Source organism: Ceratina calcarata, unplaced genomic scaffold (assembly GCF_001652005.2).
Source record: "Ceratina calcarata isolate Rehan_Ccalc_2016 unplaced genomic scaffold, ASM165200v1 scaffold40.2, whole genome shotgun sequence".
In the NCBI taxonomy this organism is placed as follows: Eukaryota; Metazoa; Arthropoda; class Insecta; order Hymenoptera; family Apidae; genus Ceratina; species Ceratina calcarata.
The window spans coordinates 781791-802512 of NW_017163422.1; the positions used below are offsets into that span (position 1 = coordinate 781791).

Here is a 20722-nt window from a genome sequence, read left to right on the forward strand (position 1 = left end):
ATCTCTAATAAGTGGCTCGAAACATAACAAAATTTCCACTTTTTGTATAATGTTCTCTAATAAACACAATTTCCTTCTCAGCAAAAACTGGGCAACTGTTCGATCACACGAATATAACTCGAAGAACGTTACAAGAATCATTAATAATTTCTGGTTAATGGCTGCAATCATTAAAACGCGTTTGAAACCAGATTGGTCGCATCAGCTTTTCAGGAAGCTGTACATTCACGGATAAAAGGAAGCCGTGGATCAGGTTCGACGCAGATCGCTTACTATTAACTGAGGACGATAATCGAACGTGATATAGCTCGACGCGGACGACAATTATTATTATTCGCGTGACTGGCGATTTGCATAAACAAAAAGTCGTTGTAAATGTAATTCGTTAGCATGCGAGTTACGTCGTTAAATCATTTCTATCAAACAGCCTTTAATTAAAAACGTATGCTGTAGCGGCAGGAAAATGAGGATTTCTAAGGACAGGTTGCTTCCTTTTGAAATGGCGAGAATCCAGAAGCCGAGGATGAATAATAGCGTCGAAGATGAAAGAGCAGATAAAAGAACGTGAAGTAGTACCGAGAAAAGCGAAAGGTGGATGGAACAAGAGTGGGAGCCACTTTAAATCAATTATTTGAACAGACACCCATTCAGTTTGTGTTAACAATCTCACTTTAATCATAGGACAATAATGAGCTTTTATATAAAAATTCTCGTTTATGTAAAATAAAATTGATTTCCATTGATTGAATAAAAATAAAAATTCGCTTCACCAAACAAATTGAATTTACCACTGCTGGTATGATTACTTTCACACAGGCAAAATTAGAATTACAAGACCAATTTTTATTAACAATAGGTTTTAGGTACTGTGTATGTAAGTACGCTTTCGTAAATGAATATAAGGAACAACGATAAGGACTGCATTGCAGATGCTAATATTGGCTGACAAAACTGTAAAAAAGAAATAGGCTATCAATAAAAGCAACGTGGTGAGAGAACCCCGGAAAAGCTCGAGCAACGAGGTCGACGAAAGTGAAAATGGAGCAATGGAAAAGATGAGCGGAATAAAGCACAGTTGCGAACTGCACTGTGCAACCAGCTACGAAAATAGGAAACATAAAGGCCGAGTTGCACATACGAGATGGAACATCACGCGCGATCGAATTAGTACAAGCCTTTTCGTCGCAGTTGTCACGTCAATCTGTAGATTTCGAAAGTCCCATCGGACATAAAATTTCAATCTATTTATAATTTATTATAATAGTATTACGTATATTAAATCATTCTAGATCAATCATACTTCGTATAATTATTTATATAACATGTTTGACTTTATGATAATAAATGCTAACTAAATGAGATGGATATTTATATAGTCCTTTGGGTATTTACGTCAGAGGCGTTAAAGTTCAGGAGTACAGGTCAACCATGGAGTCAGACCCAAAGGGGAATACCCTACTTACCAATCCATTTGTATCGTGCCGCGTCCTAAATTCTTGCAAGCTAACTTTTCTGCAAAGTACTATGATTCATTAATATTGTTCAAAATGACAGACTGCTAAATGAGATTATTTATAGAAATTCATAATTCGAACGAATTTTTTAGAACTCAATCTATAAAACTATAATATGGTATATATTCTTACTTCTAACTTTGAGAAAACACTTTTTCTAGTTTACATCTATGAATTTGTAACTTATTGACTGACGTAGGTGCATCTTACACCCCGTTGGTTAGTCATCGGGGGCGCATCGCGTGGGCGGCGAAGATAACGAGACACGTGAAAAGAGAGCAAGGAGAAGACGGTCGAAGTCGTAGTCGAGGAACGAAACGCGACGCGGTGTGTCACGGACGGTGCAGTCCGACGCGATAAGAAATAAACGGAGAGGAGAGTAGGACACGGAGGCGGCGAGGAAGAGCGAATTGGAGTAGCCTGTGGGACGCCTAGCCGCCAAAGAGTCTGGCAACGAGAGCAAACGGGCGCCGCGACGTCGCCCAGTTTCCTTTCTCTCTATATGCACGTATACGTACACGTATCTATTACACATGTACGTTACACACACAATTGCTCGAAAAACTCTTGCATCGGGTCTCATCGATTGCTTTATAATTTGCATTCATGTCGATTTTAATTTAGCGTTCGTACAGAATAAATCATGAAATATGTCCACTAGATATATTGATTAGTATCAATTTAAAAACTAGTTTCCTTATTAAATAAAAACGATAAAAATTGTCACGTCATTAATTTCTTGTTTTTTATTACTTTTTTTTTATACTAACAAATAAATTATGTTGGCATAAATTTATTTTCCTTGAAACACAAGAGACATACGTAAATGCAAACAGTGCTAGTTGATTCATGTATAAATATTTATAGTACATGTGTAACGTATTACTATTCTTACGTTCTCTATGTACTCTATTAATATTTATTTTAATCATAAGATGTGCGGCATTACCGCTGGTTTTATTATTATATGTGTGTTCAGTATAGTGTGCAGAGTGTATGTCGTGAATGTATAATTATTATCGAAGAGACGTTGCTGAGATGATGCGTTTCGCGTGACGCGAGCGTGGCCAAACACGCCTCGGCTACGAGGTCACGGTGTCGCAATGTACCCTGTGCTATTTTTCGGACTCATCTTCCTCCCTCCCAACCTCGAATCGTCACTACGTTACGTTCCTATAAACTCCTACTGAAATCGATTTTTGCTCCCATTCTTCCCTAGTTGTTTTCCAAGCAGAAAACTTTTACACAGACTGGCAGAAATATCAGTGTTCTATATACCGAATCTTCGTACGGTTTTAAATATTTAAAAACCGAATGATAGATTGATACTTTTTAACATTTATTATAACTATACTGAAGATTTTTATACATTCACAAGTATGTCCAGTTTTGAATGCAATCATTCGATAATGAGACGAAAGTTAAATATGCACATGATTATTCAACAAGAGAGACAAGAATGTCTGCGAATCTCATTTAATATCGAAAACTCGTTTTTTCGGGAACATAAATCTTCGATTTTATATCGCGGACCAGATTTTTACTCGCGCATTTTTCCTCCCCGTCGTTGACCTTAATTTCTTTCACAATTTCATCGCAGTATCTGTATCATTTACGTCGCGAATAACTGTACGGTATTTATTTCTGTAGCCAGCATTACTCTTCTCTTTCGCAAAAAAAAAAAAGAATAAAGTCGACGCGGTAACAGATACTTCGTTTATCTCGTGTCTCTTCATTCCTTTTCCATTTAAAAATGCGCATGAATAATTAACAATATTTCGTGTCACAAATGTTTGAATACAAATAAGTTACTTCCTGAAGTCTGAGAACAATGTAACCGATTATTGACGTTGTCAAACGTACGAATACGCTGTCCGTCTGCTTATTTCATCTGAATAAATGTCACAACTAACAAAAATAAATCGTTTGCGACACGTCGCGGGTACCTGTTGCCAGATTTGCAAATTTTACCGGTACAGCGAAGCGAACAATTATATCGTTTTACAAGCGCGTAAATTATGCCAGCCTCTTAACAATGTCGGTGCAGCAAAGTCCGCGGGATATTTATTTTCACAAATAAAATCTGTTGTACGAATAACCGCGCATAGTTATGTGACCTGTACGTCTTGGATTAAACAGCACACGTCATACCGATTCTTTTCATCGCAGCACTCGATCAGGTTTCCGTCTCGCGACATTTCATTAAGAACATTATACGATAAGGAATCGCACGCAACCTGAGTCACACGCAGCGTTTGTAATGCCCTCGTTTGATAAACAACTACGTACGTGTCACGGCGGGCGTTGAATTTTTTTTTCAGCTCGTTAAACGTGTTTAAACTCGAAGCACAACGAGCGGCTCTCTTTATTCGTAACGTTTGTGTAGATTGGAAATCATCGTGGTCAACAGGCGTACGTGATAAATGTTCCGCTGTTACTTGTTTAACCATTTCTCTCTTTGGATCGATCGTGATTTTTTGACGTTCAAATATATTTTTATTTTGAAAATGTCACAGTGATTCATTCATGAAAGTCTGATATTTAATCATTTTCAGATCTGCTTTCTGTTTGTCTCTATTTAATCATATCTTAAAACAGATAATCTGATATAAACTGCGATAAAACTTGGACGATCTGCGACGGACGTGGGGAATTTACTGTCTTCTAAGATTTTTTGAACGGCTTTATTTAGGTACGACACTGGTGTAAAGACGAAAAAGAGCAGATCAACCCTTAAAAACGTAGCAAGTACCTCTGCTCGCTGGTCCGTTATTCCGTTTTTTGTTCCCAACGAGCAATTCTACTGACAAACGAGCGAGCGAACGAGCGAACCTTAAAACGCTTAACTTTCATTTCGCGAAGTTTAAAAAGTTTCGTGGCAGATAGACGGGCCGCCGAATGAAAACGGTTCTCGTTAAAATACTTCGCCGTGTGTGTCTTCTCGGTTTCTGCTAGTCATCTTTTTCAATAGCGAACTCCACTGATACTTCTACGTATGCGACGTTCCTGCGGTTAATTAATCCACTGACGATTAAACGACGTAACAATGCGGCTTTATTGGATTCTTAAATTCTCGCGAAATTGTTTGCTTCTCATAGAAGTGGATAGTAAAGAAAAACAGACAATTGCTTTCATGAACAGATACTCTTAAAAAATCTGTATAATGGGAATCCAGAAATAATTTCCTCGTAATAAGAAAGGAGAATTGTACTTTTACGATGAAAAGAAAATACGGAAAAATCCAGTAGCTTTTTGATAAAAAGCAGAATAAAAATTAATTGTAACGAACACATGATGATATTATAGAGTCGGGATGTTAAGAATTTCCAGCATTAATTTCACTGAATTATTCATCGTTCTCACTGTTCGCGACCCCTGCGAGTAAAATCAAAATTCAGAATTGATTTCACGTGCATGTAAATTAACTCAGTCCTAATTGTTGACCGACATGGAAATATTTATTATCATTCGCTTCGCGATTAATGTCGTCACCGATAACGAGACGAAATTACATGAATAAAATTGTTATCCATACGTTTCACGTGTAAGCAATACCCAATTTTTACTTTTTTAATTAAGTTCTCCTGTGAAACGTGTAATAATATGTTACGCCAGATTAATTGAAAAAGTAAAAACTAATTAATTTATTCAATCATTCACACATTTGCTTTAAATGATTAAATAAATTGAATTTGTACATGCGATCCTTACTAATTCTTTCTTTCGGTAGATCCCTCTTCTGGTTACTCCTGATTTGACAAGTTTTCTTTGAGTTTCACACAATTCTCACGGTTATTATTCCATTTGCGCTTTATTTCCCCTTTCACCCTACTTTCCCGCATGTTTCATTAAAACGAGCTCGCGTTACTTCCGACCTGTCCCTGTTTTCCTCTTTCTGCCTCGTTTTACATACTCCCCGGCTACGGCGTAGGTGCATATAGGGCATACAAAAAGGGAAATTTGTTTTGTCGATTGACGAAACACCGTGGCCACTTTTTCTGGCCGGTCTCACGCTTCTCCATATGCCGGCACGCCCGGTTGACAGCTTCCTGTTCCGAATTTGCACGCGTTTGATATTCGCGCTTGTCACTACGCCCGATTCCCGGGCACTGTTGTCCTTTCAAATTTGACTTCGACACCGTGTCAAATTTCATTTTTTATTTAGTCGTTTTACAAACAACGTTCCTCGAGCGTGTCGCGTAAACTTCATTGTTCCACGCGAAACTTATTTATTTCGTGAAATAAAAAGCTGTTCGAGAAAATTGACCTGTAGCAAGAATTTATTTCACGGTACAATAATTTTTTGCGAAGTACATTGAAGTACCTAATAAATATTCTTTTGCCAAGCAGAGAACTTTATGAACTCGTTACGGTGAGTAATGAAAGTCACTAATTGGAGTCCCTTTGTTACATTTTTCAATTATCTCACTATACAAATTTCAGTTGCTTTATCCAAGGATAGTCTGTCCAATGAGAAAAGTAATTCAAGAATTATTAAATGAGTGAAGCATCTACGTAATATACTATATATATGCAATGCATAATGTAATTGTATCATTATGGACTTCTATCATGTTTCATTAATTTCATTCCTTTTATGCAAAATTTCTATAAAAATGTTCTTGTCTGCACTCCTCGTTACTCCAATTGTATTCATGCCTTCCAATATTTCCTTTATCACAAGAATTCAATTATTTATTTGTAAGAATAGAAAAATCATTGTATCACATTCTGCCTACACAGTCTGCTAGAATTAGACAATCCTAAGTCCTGTCATGAGTTTAAAAGTGTTTCACACTTTCTGACGCAGCTCATTTTTGCCTGATGTGATGCGTCTACCAGGTCTATCGCGACTCTTGATACGAAACCGTATACTGCGCGGTGATAGGGAACCGAGACGGAGAGCTCGGCGATTCAAGGGGCAAAGAGAACCGTGTAACATATGCGTACGTGCTCGGAAATCGTTGCCCGATGATACCGCGATGACTCGATCATCGGGGGATACGCCCCGCGCGTATCGTCGAGCCGACACGCATACACACAACTTCTTTCCGGTGCCGAACCGATCACCTATTATGTATAAATACCGACGACGCACACCTGTTTCAATATGCAACCGGAATCGTATCCTATTCTACTTATAGAGAAACTAGCATCCGAAATTCTCGCGTTGAATATCGTATCTCTATTTGTATTGCAAAAGTCATCGTTACAGAACAGATCTTATATTGAGATAAAATATGATTCCTTACTTTAACTTCGTTGAACCATCTTTTCAAATTCTATATAAATACTAAATACAGAAACTTCAATATGAAATATAAAATTGATCAGAGATAGATACGAAATAAATTGTAAAATGATGGGTCAAGCGTTTAATGTACTCACTCGCCGATGCGTTCGCCGTTCCAGCACCGTTTGTCCGGGTACTCCTCGCATATCGTGTCGGCCAGGGTGCCGTAGAAGGTCCGGGATCTACCGACACTGGCCAAGAAATTGCCCAGCTGCACGTGCAACTGCGTCGGCGACGTCCGATGGTCAGCTGCGTGCGTCACCGGCCCGGGAACGACACCAGACGATGATTTCTCCTGCGTCCCAGCTGCGTCCTCTGCGAAGCTCCACTTCTTACTTTGCTCCTCCGTCTTCTTCTCCTCTTCCACGTCCGACGACGGCCGCAGCTCCGTACGACCGCACACCTTCCTCACCTGCAACACGATCGACGTCGCGTTTTTATTTAACACCGGAACTCTCGACTAATCGAGATGCACGACGCGTGCCGCAACTATCGGATCAACCGTCAAACCATTGTACCCCTGTATTACTCACGATACATCTAGAATTTCATGTTTGCATATCTTTAGTCGGTTTCATTTTGTTCTTTCTTTATAATGACACCAAAATATTTTATTGTTACATTAAATCAATAGGAATTATATTTATTTACTGAAATGAAACTTTGTACGATATATGATAGAGCTTATAGGATTTTACATTTATACGAATTCAGATAATGTAATATTAAAAGAGGATCAGATATAATTAGTATTTATGTATTTTTTTACGTCCACGTTTCTATTCGAACATTTTAGGTGAGTGGCTAGGTAAGACACCTTCTTCTCCCTTCAATTTTCGTCGGTCTTTGCTGAAAATGTAGAACCGAACGTGATCCCTCTCTCTCCCTATAAAGTTTTATCGCGATTGTCCCTGCGACTGGCCTCTTCCGTCGTCGTGACCCGTGGAACGATATTGCCGCGTCCAAGAGGGGCATCTCACGCGAATTGATGTCCTCGTAGACGAGCAGCCCGAGATGACCCCTCGTAATGGTGCTTCGTACTTCGATTACGGCTGAACAAGCCGGGAAGGAAATAGGAAAAGAAGAACGGTTTCCCACTTGTGAAGATTCAAGTGAATTCCATACGGTAAGATCTACCCGTACATTCCGATTGATAAGGAAATGCGCGTATTTGGCTGGTAAAATCTTTCCTTATTGCAGATACCAAGTCGTTTCTTTTTTTTTAATTCCATCTATATATAAAATCAGGAAGATCTGCATTTTTTTTTAAATGCTTACGCGCTTTGTGCACATTTTTCTGTACGTTAAAATACTGCAATTCTTTTTTTTACTGAATATTACAGTATTTTTAACTAAACAAATATCAAGCATAAGCAGTTTGAAGAATAAAATTTTAGGAATGTTATAGCCCGTCTAGACGATGCGGTTTTTTACTGACTCGACTGGCCTCACCGAATCGACAATAACAGAAAGCAGAATCACATCACATATTTCTGTATTCGATGAAACTATCGAACTGGTAAAAACCTACGTCGTTCGAACGGACTGTTAATGTCAGGCTCGGTTCGAATAAAACACGGAGGCCGATAACCGCTGGAATTATAGTGGTAAAAACGTGGATGAAAAAAGGAGCGCCGGCTTTCATAATAGATTGGGCCCGTTCGCGGCTGAAAACGAAACGTATTTATCACGAGTCGCGGCCTCCTGGACGGCGGGCTTCATTTTTCTCAATAAACGGGTGCAAAAATTTCGCATTCGACGATTCGACCGACTGACAACGGCCGTAATTAACTTTTCGCCACGTTCCAACGGGGGAAAAAACCGACCCGTCGATTTTTTTGTATCCTTTATTTTCAGGAAATTGCTCCAGTGCCTCGCACATGTGTCAAGTTCGAAACAGAAATTAAAATTTTAATATATACGGTAATACAAGTTTGTTAATGAAACCGAATATTCTCTGGTGCTTCTTCATTTATTATATTGATACACGTTTAATATTAATGAATAATTCTGAGGAAGGTTCGATTTACCAGGCATATCTGGCGTAATCTCGATGAACTGAACTCTCTTTTAATCATGTCGATTCAGTCAGTCATTTAACCGAACCAAACGTGTATAATGTAACGGAATAAATTCTACGCTCGCGTCACTTTTAAATCGAATTGTATGTAACTACATAAGAATGTAAGTACGTTTGCATACGCGATCGTCATTAAGGCTATCGTTGGTATCTGGCGGCGCGGCGCGCTCATCCACGGTTCTCCTAGTCCTAATTACTTTTTAACGCCGACCATAAAAGGAAGCGAGGCCGGGTTAGCTCGGGAACTGGCATAATCGTAAAATCAGCCACGCCGGGCCCCGGGCGTAATTAAGACGGCACGCGTGGGCGTGCAAACGTCGCTCTCGTCATCTCGCCCGATTTCCTTTTTATCTTCTCTTCTCTCCAACGCCTCCTTTCTCTTCTTTTCCCACCCTCGTCCAGAGAGTCCGTTCTTAATTAATGATCGCTCTCTCCACGGCTCGTAATTTATCAATTTATGTTCGGTAATCGTATTTTGCCTGCTCCACTTTTTTCTGCAATTTTTCTTTACCTCCACTGACCAACTTATGTGAAGGAGTTAAGAAGATACTCGGATGACTCAATTTACAATAGTCAGTGGCAAAAGAAATTATAAAAAACGTCAGACACTGTTTTATATCAAGAATTGAAAAATTAATTATAACATACAATTGATTCTTGATTCTAATATAAAATTAATTCATCCCGCACTTCATTTTACACCGTGCTCCATAAAAAATAGCAATTATCTTAATGAGCGTCGATTCATTGATATCTAAGTGAAATTATCCTAATTAGAGGTACAAGACGTTATCGGGAATTTCGCGATACGCTGTTATCTCCGCGAGGTATCATCTCGCCGAGGTTTGAAAGTGAACACGCTTGTAGAGTACATATTATTATCTGCAGCTGAATCCACGGTATGCTCGTGACATAACGGCGCTTAAAAGTCGCTTAGCTTTTACGTCCAACGTGACGCCGAAGATGATAATTTGAATATGGGATGTATGCAATCTGAACAAACGGAAAAGAACTTACTTTGCCGTGCGCGGATATCGCTTAAGTACTAAACGACGTTTAACCGAGCGTATGCTAATTCGCAATGAAATCTACTTATCTCCATACGTATATCATTCGTAAATTGCGTTAAGAGTAAAGGTGCACCAGTTTTCCTTAACTCGACGTGCAATACGTTCCTCCGAGATGCAGTTAATGCGACTCCGTCCCCGAGTCTTGTATTCCCAATAAGAGTCGCAGTTGTCAAGCAAATCATTAATTGAAGATGAAATACGTTTCGCTAATGTGCATTCATTTAAATGTTGTATCAACGACATGATTAAAATTACGAATCATTAATGCTCGCTCAATTTACTTTATACGTTTCGCAATTTTTATATGAAGTAAAAAGTACTTTTAAAATCCATCAAGTGTCTCGAATGGTTTCATGAAAAAGGGGATCGATCCAATTGGATAATTCGCTTATAGGCTCTAATCGTTCGACGAGAAGAGGGACGATCTCTTTCGCTTTCGCAACGCGTTAGTTTCAGTTAAGTTAAACTGGAGCAAAAAGAATACGCCCAGTCAACTTTTGCAACGTCAATTATTGCAGCAGCGAAACGGCTAAGCGAAGTAATGGCTCGGAGGACGATAAACGGTGACCCGTTTTTCTTTTCCCCCCTTACCTCCTCCGTTTACCTTACATCCTCGCGATTTTTGCCCCGCGAAAATGAGAATCTGTCATCGTTTTGACGTCCATTTCCTTCTCGATATCCTCGGCACGGCTCAGTATCGATAAACGCACGCACGGTTTCTTGTGCAATTTCTGACGTTCCTAGTCATTTGAATACAAAGTTCCAACGTTTGAACTAGTTTTATTCTCGATCCTTTTAATTCTTCCAATTTTCTAAAATTACATTTCGAATGTTTTATTTACCATAAAAATCTATTCACGCAGACTCTTATTATTTTACGAGATATGTCGCTACGTGTTTTACGTCAGTTGAACTGTGTACGACAGCCGCGTCATTCACGAGCGACAGAGAATTAACACGCGCGTTAGTTGGTCAGTCCGAGGCCGACGTTTCGTCCGCATCCCACGCCGCGCGGAGATGATCTTCCGCCTCCACACGGTCTCGTTCGCAATGACCAGGAGGAGTTTCGTTCACCTTCACACGAAGGAAGAAAGAAAGGAGGAGGCGGTGTGCTCGGTTCGAAGCATCGCGTCGTCACCCTTGACCCGGAATATAAACGATAATAACGTATTCCGCTCTACGCCGCGATTCAAACGAGCAAGATTAGATGATTGCCTGATTATTTCGTGATAGCGTATGCATACGTATCCGTGTAATTTGTAACGTACTTGCATAAAGAGGCTTGAAACATTCGAAACTGTTCTACGCCACGAATAAACTGTCCCATGAACGTTCTTATTGATATGGATTTTCGAGAATGCTTTTATCAGTCTGATTTCATCAATGATTGCCTGATTATTTCACGATAATTGTACGTATTTATTATTTTAATATAGACGATATTTGGGACTTGATTTTTTAAGTGTTCTGCACCAGAAATAAAATCTATGATTCTCAATAATTTCTGCAAATAATAAATTGCATTCATTCTCTTCAATATTATTCATTCTCTTCTTGATCAAGTTATAAGATAGGGTAAAATGATGTTCTAAATGCAATTATTAGTTGGCTAAATTTATACGAGGATTAATTGGCTTTTACGAATCGAGAAAGCAGAAACTTGAACCACAGAATCGACACGATGTTATCATTAAAAAGAACAAGAAGTTACATCGAACAGTGGAGTAAATGGCAGTGCGACACGTTTGCACCCAGCTTAAAACGCGTTAAGGATACGAGCACACACGGTTAGTGTGGAAATAATTATTCCCCGTAGTTCTCTCGTTCGCGCGATAATCGCCCCTGGCTGCCACGAAATCAGAACTTTCTCGTTACGTGATTCGCCGACGCGGGAAGAAAAATACAAACTGAACTTCGACTCACGTCGGCACACGATATCTCTCCGAACCCTTCGTGTTCGTGTAGATCGTACAATCCAGTTCATAAGTGTTACTTACAATTAGTAAAGATTCAAGTTCACAGTTCTGTATTAATTGATTGCAAAGATATCTGACAGACATTTTTGTGAATTATGGACGAGGAGCTACTGATTTGAAAGAATATAATAAATTGTCCTTAATAGTTTTGATTCGTAGTTGCAAATATCTTGAAAGATCTCTGGTACATTTTTTAAATGTCTTGCATCTTTCAATTTAGATATAAAATTTATAAGTTCCAAAACCATGTATGAAAATTGTATATCAATTTCTATAATTACCTTAATGTTAGTGTTAGAGGCTTAACGTATAGAATAATAATTTTTACCCATACATGTACCTAATCATTAAAATATCACGAGTTCAATTAAGTTCAATCACATTTCATTCAACAATTCTGTAAACCGCTTAGGATTTGTGAATGAGGACGCGTGCACGTGCGCTTACATCCGTCAGCTAGGGTGGTCTCGGAGATCGATAGACGAGATCGATGTTACCACAAAATCGGGTCGGGAGGGTGTCGATGTCGCGATAACGCGATATCGATAACGAGGGGGTGAACGAACGGAACCGGCGCTGGGAAGTGAGTAGGGGGTGATTGTCATTAAATGCGGAATACAACGGGGGGGAACGTGAAATCTTATTGTCCGACGGTAACACGATATTCCTTATAGGTACACCCTCGCCCATAATTCTAAACAGATTATAAAAACGTGCGAACAAATACGAATAGAATAAAAATTCCCAACCTAATGATCATAATTTACTACGAGCCTGTCTCAATTAGTATGGATTCAGAAATTAAATGCTGAATTATCTGGGTTCAGATTTTTTTATCAACAGTTCCTCATCAATCTTTGTTTCCTTTTATAAAGATAATTCTTCCAGTTGAAAAATGTTCATTTGTGAATTTTTCCCCAGGACTTATTTACATATAAAGGGACATTAATTGAGGTAGGTTCTGGAAATAAATTTAGAATTTTCCTCATAGTTTACAGATGATTGTACTCTGAATTTACAACCGTGTTCTAAGACTTATGAGCGGGGGTGTACGCGCCGGTTCGTGTGACCGGTGGTGATTCGTTCGGTGCCTCTTCCTCGCTTCCTTCCTTCCGCCCCCAACCTCTCCCCTTTCTTTCTCGTTCTTCCCTTGCCACCTACATCGACGAGTATGACTACCTCTCGCAGGTGAGTCACGGCTAAATGGTAATCGAAGGTGCGAATTCGACTCCGCCGTGGTTGCAGTGCTTCCACGAAAAGCGACTTCGTCGAAACGAATGCAATAGCTTTTTTATTGAATTAGATTAGCTGAGAATGCGTCTGGGACTCTTTCCAAGAATTTTAAAATAAATCGAGATGACATATTGAATAATTATTTTCTGAAAATACAGAAAATCGAAAAATACATAAATCCATACATTAACAATTTTCTTTAAATATCAAACTATGAAATCTACATAGAACCCAAAGATAATTCAAGATATTCAATATTAATGGAACGATAAAAATAAACAATAATATAAATAGTATTAAGAATATGAAATACTGGGCGAAAGAAATGTTCGTATCTATTTATGTAGGAGCATTTTCGATATTGGATGTAAAGTTTACGGCTTATGGAATTGCGGAAGATGAATACTCTGATGCATACAACACCGAATAGAAGAGAATCCTTTATGTACTTTGATCGAACGGATCGAATTTATTTGTACGCTTCTTATTGTTAAAAAAATGTTCCGTTTGGGACTCGAACGAATTTTAAATAATCCCCGTACAATGGGAACTATAAAATTTTGCATTTTACAAAAATTACAAAAAGAACCAACGTTGTTTTGAACGATCCAAATAATTCAGAATAAAAATGAGAACCACAAAATAGATTCTTGATACCGAGAGTTGAAAGATGCAGCTTTCATGCAACAAATCAACCTGAAATAGGTAATTCTAAAACTAAAAGGTTGAGGGCGATGTAATTTTTCAATCCGCCGACGTGAAATATAGCCAGAAGTTTCCTCTCCTCTCCGGCTTTGAAATATACGGGGATCATTACTCTGTACAATAGGAATCTCTTCTTCGGGGAACGATATCCCGAAGATTCATCCCTTACTCCAAAAACTTTTCTCCCCTCGGATGAAATAATTGTGGGAAACGTGTACTACATTTATAGCAAGTCAATAAGGCAGTTAATAAGAACTACAGTCTAAAGAAACGTGATAAAACGAACTATACGTATTTCATATCGACATCAGACAGAAATATGATACAAAACCTGGTTTAACAAAACCCATGCATGAAACGATTACGATTATACTACATTCTCTTACATTTCAAAAGTTCCTTTCCACTCATTATTTGTATTACACCAAACTTTCTATGACATTTCGTCTAATTTAAATTCAAGAAACTTCTCATGCAATTATTAATCCAACAATGAGATTTATCGTTTGATGCTTATGAACGCACCTGGGAATCTTTAACGCGGATGAAGGATGAGCCCGATGCCCGAAAACTTTCCTCAGTCGTTTTCTTGCCAAGCTTACGGCTGTCCCCATACGCGAATCGATTGCGAAACTTTTTATATTCGACCCAGTAGTAAAACTCAAGAAAAATCTTTCCATATGCTCGCTTCAAAAATATCCGCAGCGTTTTAATAATCGCAGGATCTTTTCTATAGATTGAGCGCACAGCTTACAGAGGGAATAGAAAGAAGAACAGATCGACTTATCCTCGTGCGCATTGATATTTTAACGAATAGCTATATCTCTGCAATTCACATAAGAGAATCACTCTTGTTTCGAAAACTATATTTCAACGAATATTATAATTTATATGTTTTAAAAGAAGATTGCTTCTTAATGTGTTATTAATTAATCTGACTTCCTTCGTTTTAACTATTCACATAAACTTTTCTCACAGATGAAACTTATTCATAAGTTGATCTTTTATCGGTCGAGATGAAAAGGATATTGAATTAAAAATAAATGATTTCTGAGATTAAGAAATTTAATGTCTGACCCAAACTACTTCCACAGAAATAGACAACGGTCTTCGATCTCATATCTCCTCTAGTTTGACGTGAACCAGTAGATTCAATAGTATTTTTAGAACCTCTTTTAATAAGGAACGTGGGACAAATATTTGTGTTTAAAATTCAAGAGACTTTATTAGATTTGCCATTTCAGATTGTCTTTGACTTTATCAGACTCCAATTTGATTAAGAAAACAGGTGAATCTAATGTAAAAGAAATCGATCAGAAGAAAACTGAAGTACAACATAATTATTATTTTTACACTTTTCTGGAAACTGGACAATTCTGAGAACAAGACACGTTCGTGTCGAGGATAATTAGAATATTTTCAAGGAAGCTTGGGAGTAGAGCGAAGTGAAAAAATATGGGGACGCTCGCCTGCCCGGACTGCTCGCTGTATGTGCACAAATTCCTTGAATGAACTGGATTAAAGCTGGAATTTGAAGGATTCCCATCGCGGCATGCCGGTCGTTTATTAAACCAACACGATGTACACGTTCTCGTCACGCCAACAACGTTAACGCATTACTCCTCTACATTTTGCCTCCTCGAACGTATCGTTGCGTGTAAATCAGAGACAAGTTTATTTCGTCACCTTCGTGAGAGGACAGGGTACAAACAAGATTAACACATAAGTAGTCCAATCCAATAAATAAATTAAGCGAACAACTAAATTGAAATATAAAAGATGTTAATAAAAGCGGCATGCAAAATGCAAAATTATCGATATCAAAATGCGAGGTGTCGTAATTAACCAAAACTAATTCGAAGATATCAGGTTCATTATGAAAGGAGAGTTTGGAACTCGGCTTTGAACAAAATTCGTTCCAGATTAACTCGTTTACGGCTCATCCGTTTCCGTGGCAAAGCTCTTTCCGCGCAGGGTTAATCACGCGTCGAAGACCGACGAGGAGCTAACAGCAACAAGCAACACCGCCGCCACGCCACCACGTTATCCTTCATCATCTTAATAAATTTGACTCGTCGGTTAATTATCGCCTTTGTAAATCAAACGCGGAAACCAAAACGGACAGCTCTATTCCCATGCGTCTAGAAATCATCTTTCGCACACGTACAAATAATTTTTAAATTCAAGAGCCGAAACGATAGTTTTATTGCAAATATTAAAATCTGTGACATTTTAATATGCATTAAAAATCTCTTATTACTTGAAATTAATTTCTAATAAGTTTTATTTAACATAAAACTATGATTGAGTGTACAGCAAAAATGGTATTATTAAGAATTTCATTTGTTTTAAGATACATAAATAATACTTTATTAAACATCTTTTGGAGCTACTTTAATAACCCAGGGGTGTCATGGCGAGATTTGATAAGGAACGTGGCTGGGCGAATGCGAAATTAATTTGTCCGCTTTAGCTCGGTACCTGAGCACAGTCAAAAGGCTCGTTTATCCACGTGACGTTTAAATCCGCTTGATTCGCGCAGGTAGAAACGACGCGACCGGCCTTCAGTCGACCGAAAGGGGGATATTTCAATGCGAATCAGTCGGCACAAAAGCCTAAGCAGGAACTATGGACTATGGATTATCATAGTTCGCAGGAGCCAGACCTATCCACTATGCACGCGTACAGATCTAGTTAAGATTTCTCGTACGTAATCCGTAAGCCCTTGTATCTATTATGCAATGATCTTGACACCTTTGTCAGTCGAGATAATAGATTTGTTTTATGATAAGCAATTTCAATTTTACGTGATTCGAACTTGAATCAGCTTCAAGCTGATTCGAAACGATATGATTTTTATGTGGAACACTGTAACTCTATTACTCACTCATGTGCCTCCAATTTATATCAAATGCTTACCTGTAACAGAAAAATAAATAACAATTGTTAGTACAAAGTATCTTTTATTACATTACATTTTTATTACTATCAATATTTCATAAAAGTTCTTAACTACGAAAGCTATTCCTTTTGACAATTAAACTTTTTGGAGTTTCCCTGAGACCGACGCGTCTCACGATTTTTCGGGAAACTCGAGAAATTGTATTTGAGAGTCGTGTCACTCGAGTTGACTCGAGTTCGGAGTTGGAGATAGAGAAAAAGAGGGAGACGGGACGTGAAGTTGTTTCGCAGCGGGCTGTCGATCGCGGAGAGAACCTCGACTACGAATCGACCGGTTAAAGAATGAAATGCGAGAAACGGCGACAGCCCGATTACTCACGGGTTCGAAGTTCAGCCAATTTAACCGGAGTTCACGTCAGAGACACTCGTCCACCGGTTGGCGTGCGTGAAGGGAAAGGCACTGACGGAGGATTCCATGTTCGGTATACCGGCTAACCATCGGACGATCAGTTATTCTAATTTTACGGCTCTTTCATTAAGAATGTTATGTGAACAACCGATTGATAGATTAAATTGTAAATATAAGTGTTCATAAATCTCGAAACTGCCGAATTAACTTTTAATTAGAGAATCAGTTTGATTGAAGGTTGACGAACTGGATTCAACCAATTTATAAAAATGAGGACGATGTGATTAAGATCATGCAAAACCGAGTCCGAGCGAATTAGTCACGGCCTCGAGACTTTGCGGATGATCGTCAAAAGCGGCCGGCCAACTAACTTAATTCTTCCTCTTAAACGTCGAGCAGCCGGATGGAGAGAATTCGCGGCATCGAAAATTTCTCTTTCACCCCCGAGCGAAACACGGCGTGCGAGACCGTGCGAGGGTGTATTTATTATGCTCCCGGGACAACCCTTTATAAACAACGCAGTTATGCGCGTAACGGTACAAATGCCTGACTACATGGCCCTCCATGATAACCAACAGACCCGCTATCACAGGGAATGAAAGTTCCATTGAATGGCCAGACGAAGATGGAACGATTATGGAAGTGAAAATTGTTGGGTGTAAATGAATATTTGTCAAACCTCCAAGGGTGCGAAGAGTGAAATTTTAACCCACGTGTGTTAATATCCTTTTAAGATTACTTATACAAGTCCATAGCAACTGGAACGACGATATTAGCGGCAGTAATAAAATTAATATGTAAATTGCATTTATATAAAATTATATATGGAAGCAATGGCTGTTTGAGAAAAACTGCAGTTTACATAAAACTATAACAATTGCTGCAGTATTTTTCAAACAGATATGCAATAAATTGTTAAACGCACTTTTTAATAATCTATCAAACGTGCGATAAAAACTGCTTAACTGCATTAGAGTCGCAACAATGACTCATAAATCTTGCATTATCCTCATAAAACTTTAATGGGCTTCCCACACGATAACATTGTGCTAAACTGCATTCAAGTATTAAAAGACTCGCAGAAATTAATCTGAAATTCAAATACAATTATCCCTTGCAAGAAATGCACTCCTCCAACTGAATTTCTCTACTGCTTCGATACATCGTGCTAACGATTTTATCGAATTCATCAAATAGAAATAGCATCCGGCATTTGCATCCTTTCTGAACTTTCACGTGTCTGAAGATTAGAATAAGTGAGAAGATCGAGTGGAATGTAGACGAAATTGAAATCGTAAAATATGTGTAAATGCTATACACGAAAGTATAATATGAATATGTATGGACGAGTGGTGTATCAAATATACAATTTTATGTACTGCGCTATCTCATTCATGTAAATTAATTGGACGCAGTGCGCAATATAAATTCCATTATACATTACACCGAGTAAAGCGGCACTTTTAATCAAACACCGCGGAACGTCCCATTTCCATAACTCTCAAGCAAAGAAATAAAACGGTTTCGAATATTTATCTTGATCGAAGACCAATTGAATCGATTCTCGTTTCTCATTCACCACCATGATTCGAGAACGTTTACTCTTCATGAGAGTTTGAAACACCGTCAGTTAATATTCAAACGACCAGGCGAACTTCAAGTTCCGAAGAAAAGCATCAAAACCAGAAGTCATTATACAAGTAAGGATATCGCATAAAAATATCACACGTATGCATAAGAATCTAATCGTATAACAGATATTTCATGTAATTAATTTCACTAGATAAAAACTGAGACGGTAAAAGGATGAAAGTTTCAGTTATGAATCGCTGAGACTGTGTCTTGCTGATTTGAAGTCGCACGGTGCTTCTATTGCGAGATAGCACATTTTATCGGGACACTCAGTATACAATGCGAGCAGACGTGTAGAAGAAGAATGGGCGGGAAGAAACGAAGGAAGAAGCATCAGTTAAAGACAAGAAGGGTGGAAGGCAAGGGACGATAGCCATAGAGAAGGAGAGAGAGAGAACGAGAGGGTGGAGGAGGAGGAGGAGGAGAACATCACCCCGCGGCGCGCCCATTGCATTCCACGCATCGTTCGCCGGTGCAAGCCTCGCTTTGACTCGCCGACCGGCTCGAGGATCGAACTCGAACGCTATCGATTGTAGGTATTTTGCGGGGCCGACAATGCTTCTCTTCCTCTACCACTACGGCCGAGTCGGCTTAACCCGCTCCCGCTTTACTTCGGCGACTGGGCCGTCGAGGTCGAGGAGACCGGACACCGGGACCGGACTGCTTCTGCCGTGCTTCATTTCCCAAACGTTCTCCGCCTCTCTTTATCTATCTGTATCTGTCTCTCTTACACTCTGAAAACGGACCGCATTCTTTCCAGATTTGCCTCCTCTCCTCCGACCGTGAAATCCTCCACTTCTCTCGATATATCGACAGTAAAGTGACCAAACCAGAAGTTGAACTTACGTTTATTACTACACCGCAGATTTTACATCGCTTATAAGAGAATTTAATCTACACCAACTATTCAGAATATCATAAGTTCAACTCGTATTTCAATGTTCAAATGTTTAATCCAAAATGATACCTCAAATGTTGTATTTTAAATTAAAATCTGTAGCTTAGTTATCTCATATTACGTTTGCTTAAGCACTTTTTAATCGAGGCATATAGTATTCCTTGTTCAGTTGGTACGTTGAACTTTCGCGGATCGATTCTTAGAGCACTTTTCATACGATATTTCCATGATAGGTGTTCTATAGACGTTCGTGATAAAAATCCTCTGATCCCAGAGGTAGCGAGTATTTTACATCTTTAAATCGTTTCTAATTACTTATAATCATAGCATGCACAACTGAAGCAAGTAAAGTGCTGTACTTCATTAATCATAAAAGTAACAACATGATTGAAAAACACTTGTATGTGTACGTAACTTTAAACATAAAAGTGTTTTGTCATTTTCGTGTTACAGTGTCACAAGAAATTCTTTCCAAACAGCACCTAACACAGTCTTTATCACGATTTAATTAGCTTGAACTATCAAAGTTTGTTTCGAGCAATTAAATGTGAATGAAATGTAATTGAGTGAATGTTCACGCGCAGGAATGATATGCATTTCCTGAATCGATGGAACCTAATTAAATGAGCAACATTCCCTATCTCTGTCAACACGCGAACAATGTACAAAACCCGTACACGTAATCACATTAAACAGATATCGTTATGCGGTTGCAGTCAATGCGATGGACTGATAACTCATATGATGAATGTTGTTAAACATAGGTGGATGCTCGCATATTCATTACCAACTGGGAGATTATTCGGATAATTGGGAAAAAAGATTGCACCGACCAGTGCTCTGTTTTCGCGTTTCCCTCGTTCGCGAAATAATAACGAAATGGAGAAAACAGCGGGGAAGCTAAATGCGATGTAGAATAATTGAAGATTATTATTATAAGCACTATTAACAGACTTTAAATAATTCCTCAAATTTCGAACTAACTTGCCAAATTGTTTAAAGCACCAATAT

General features: G+C 38.7%; 1 protein-coding gene across 2 annotated transcripts in view; it reads right to left on the minus strand.

Moving 5' to 3' along the window:
- Window positions 1–20722, minus strand: part of dally (division abnormally delayed protein) — a 99511-nt gene that overhangs the window by 21218 nt on the left and 57571 nt on the right. For both annotated transcript variants that reach the window (XM_018027110.2, XM_026814808.1), the window contains one exon: window positions 6903–7219. In XM_018027110.2, coding sequence (XP_017882599.1) covers window positions 6903–7219 — 317 coding nt within the window. The remainder of the gene's footprint in view (window positions 1–6902; window positions 7220–20722) is intronic.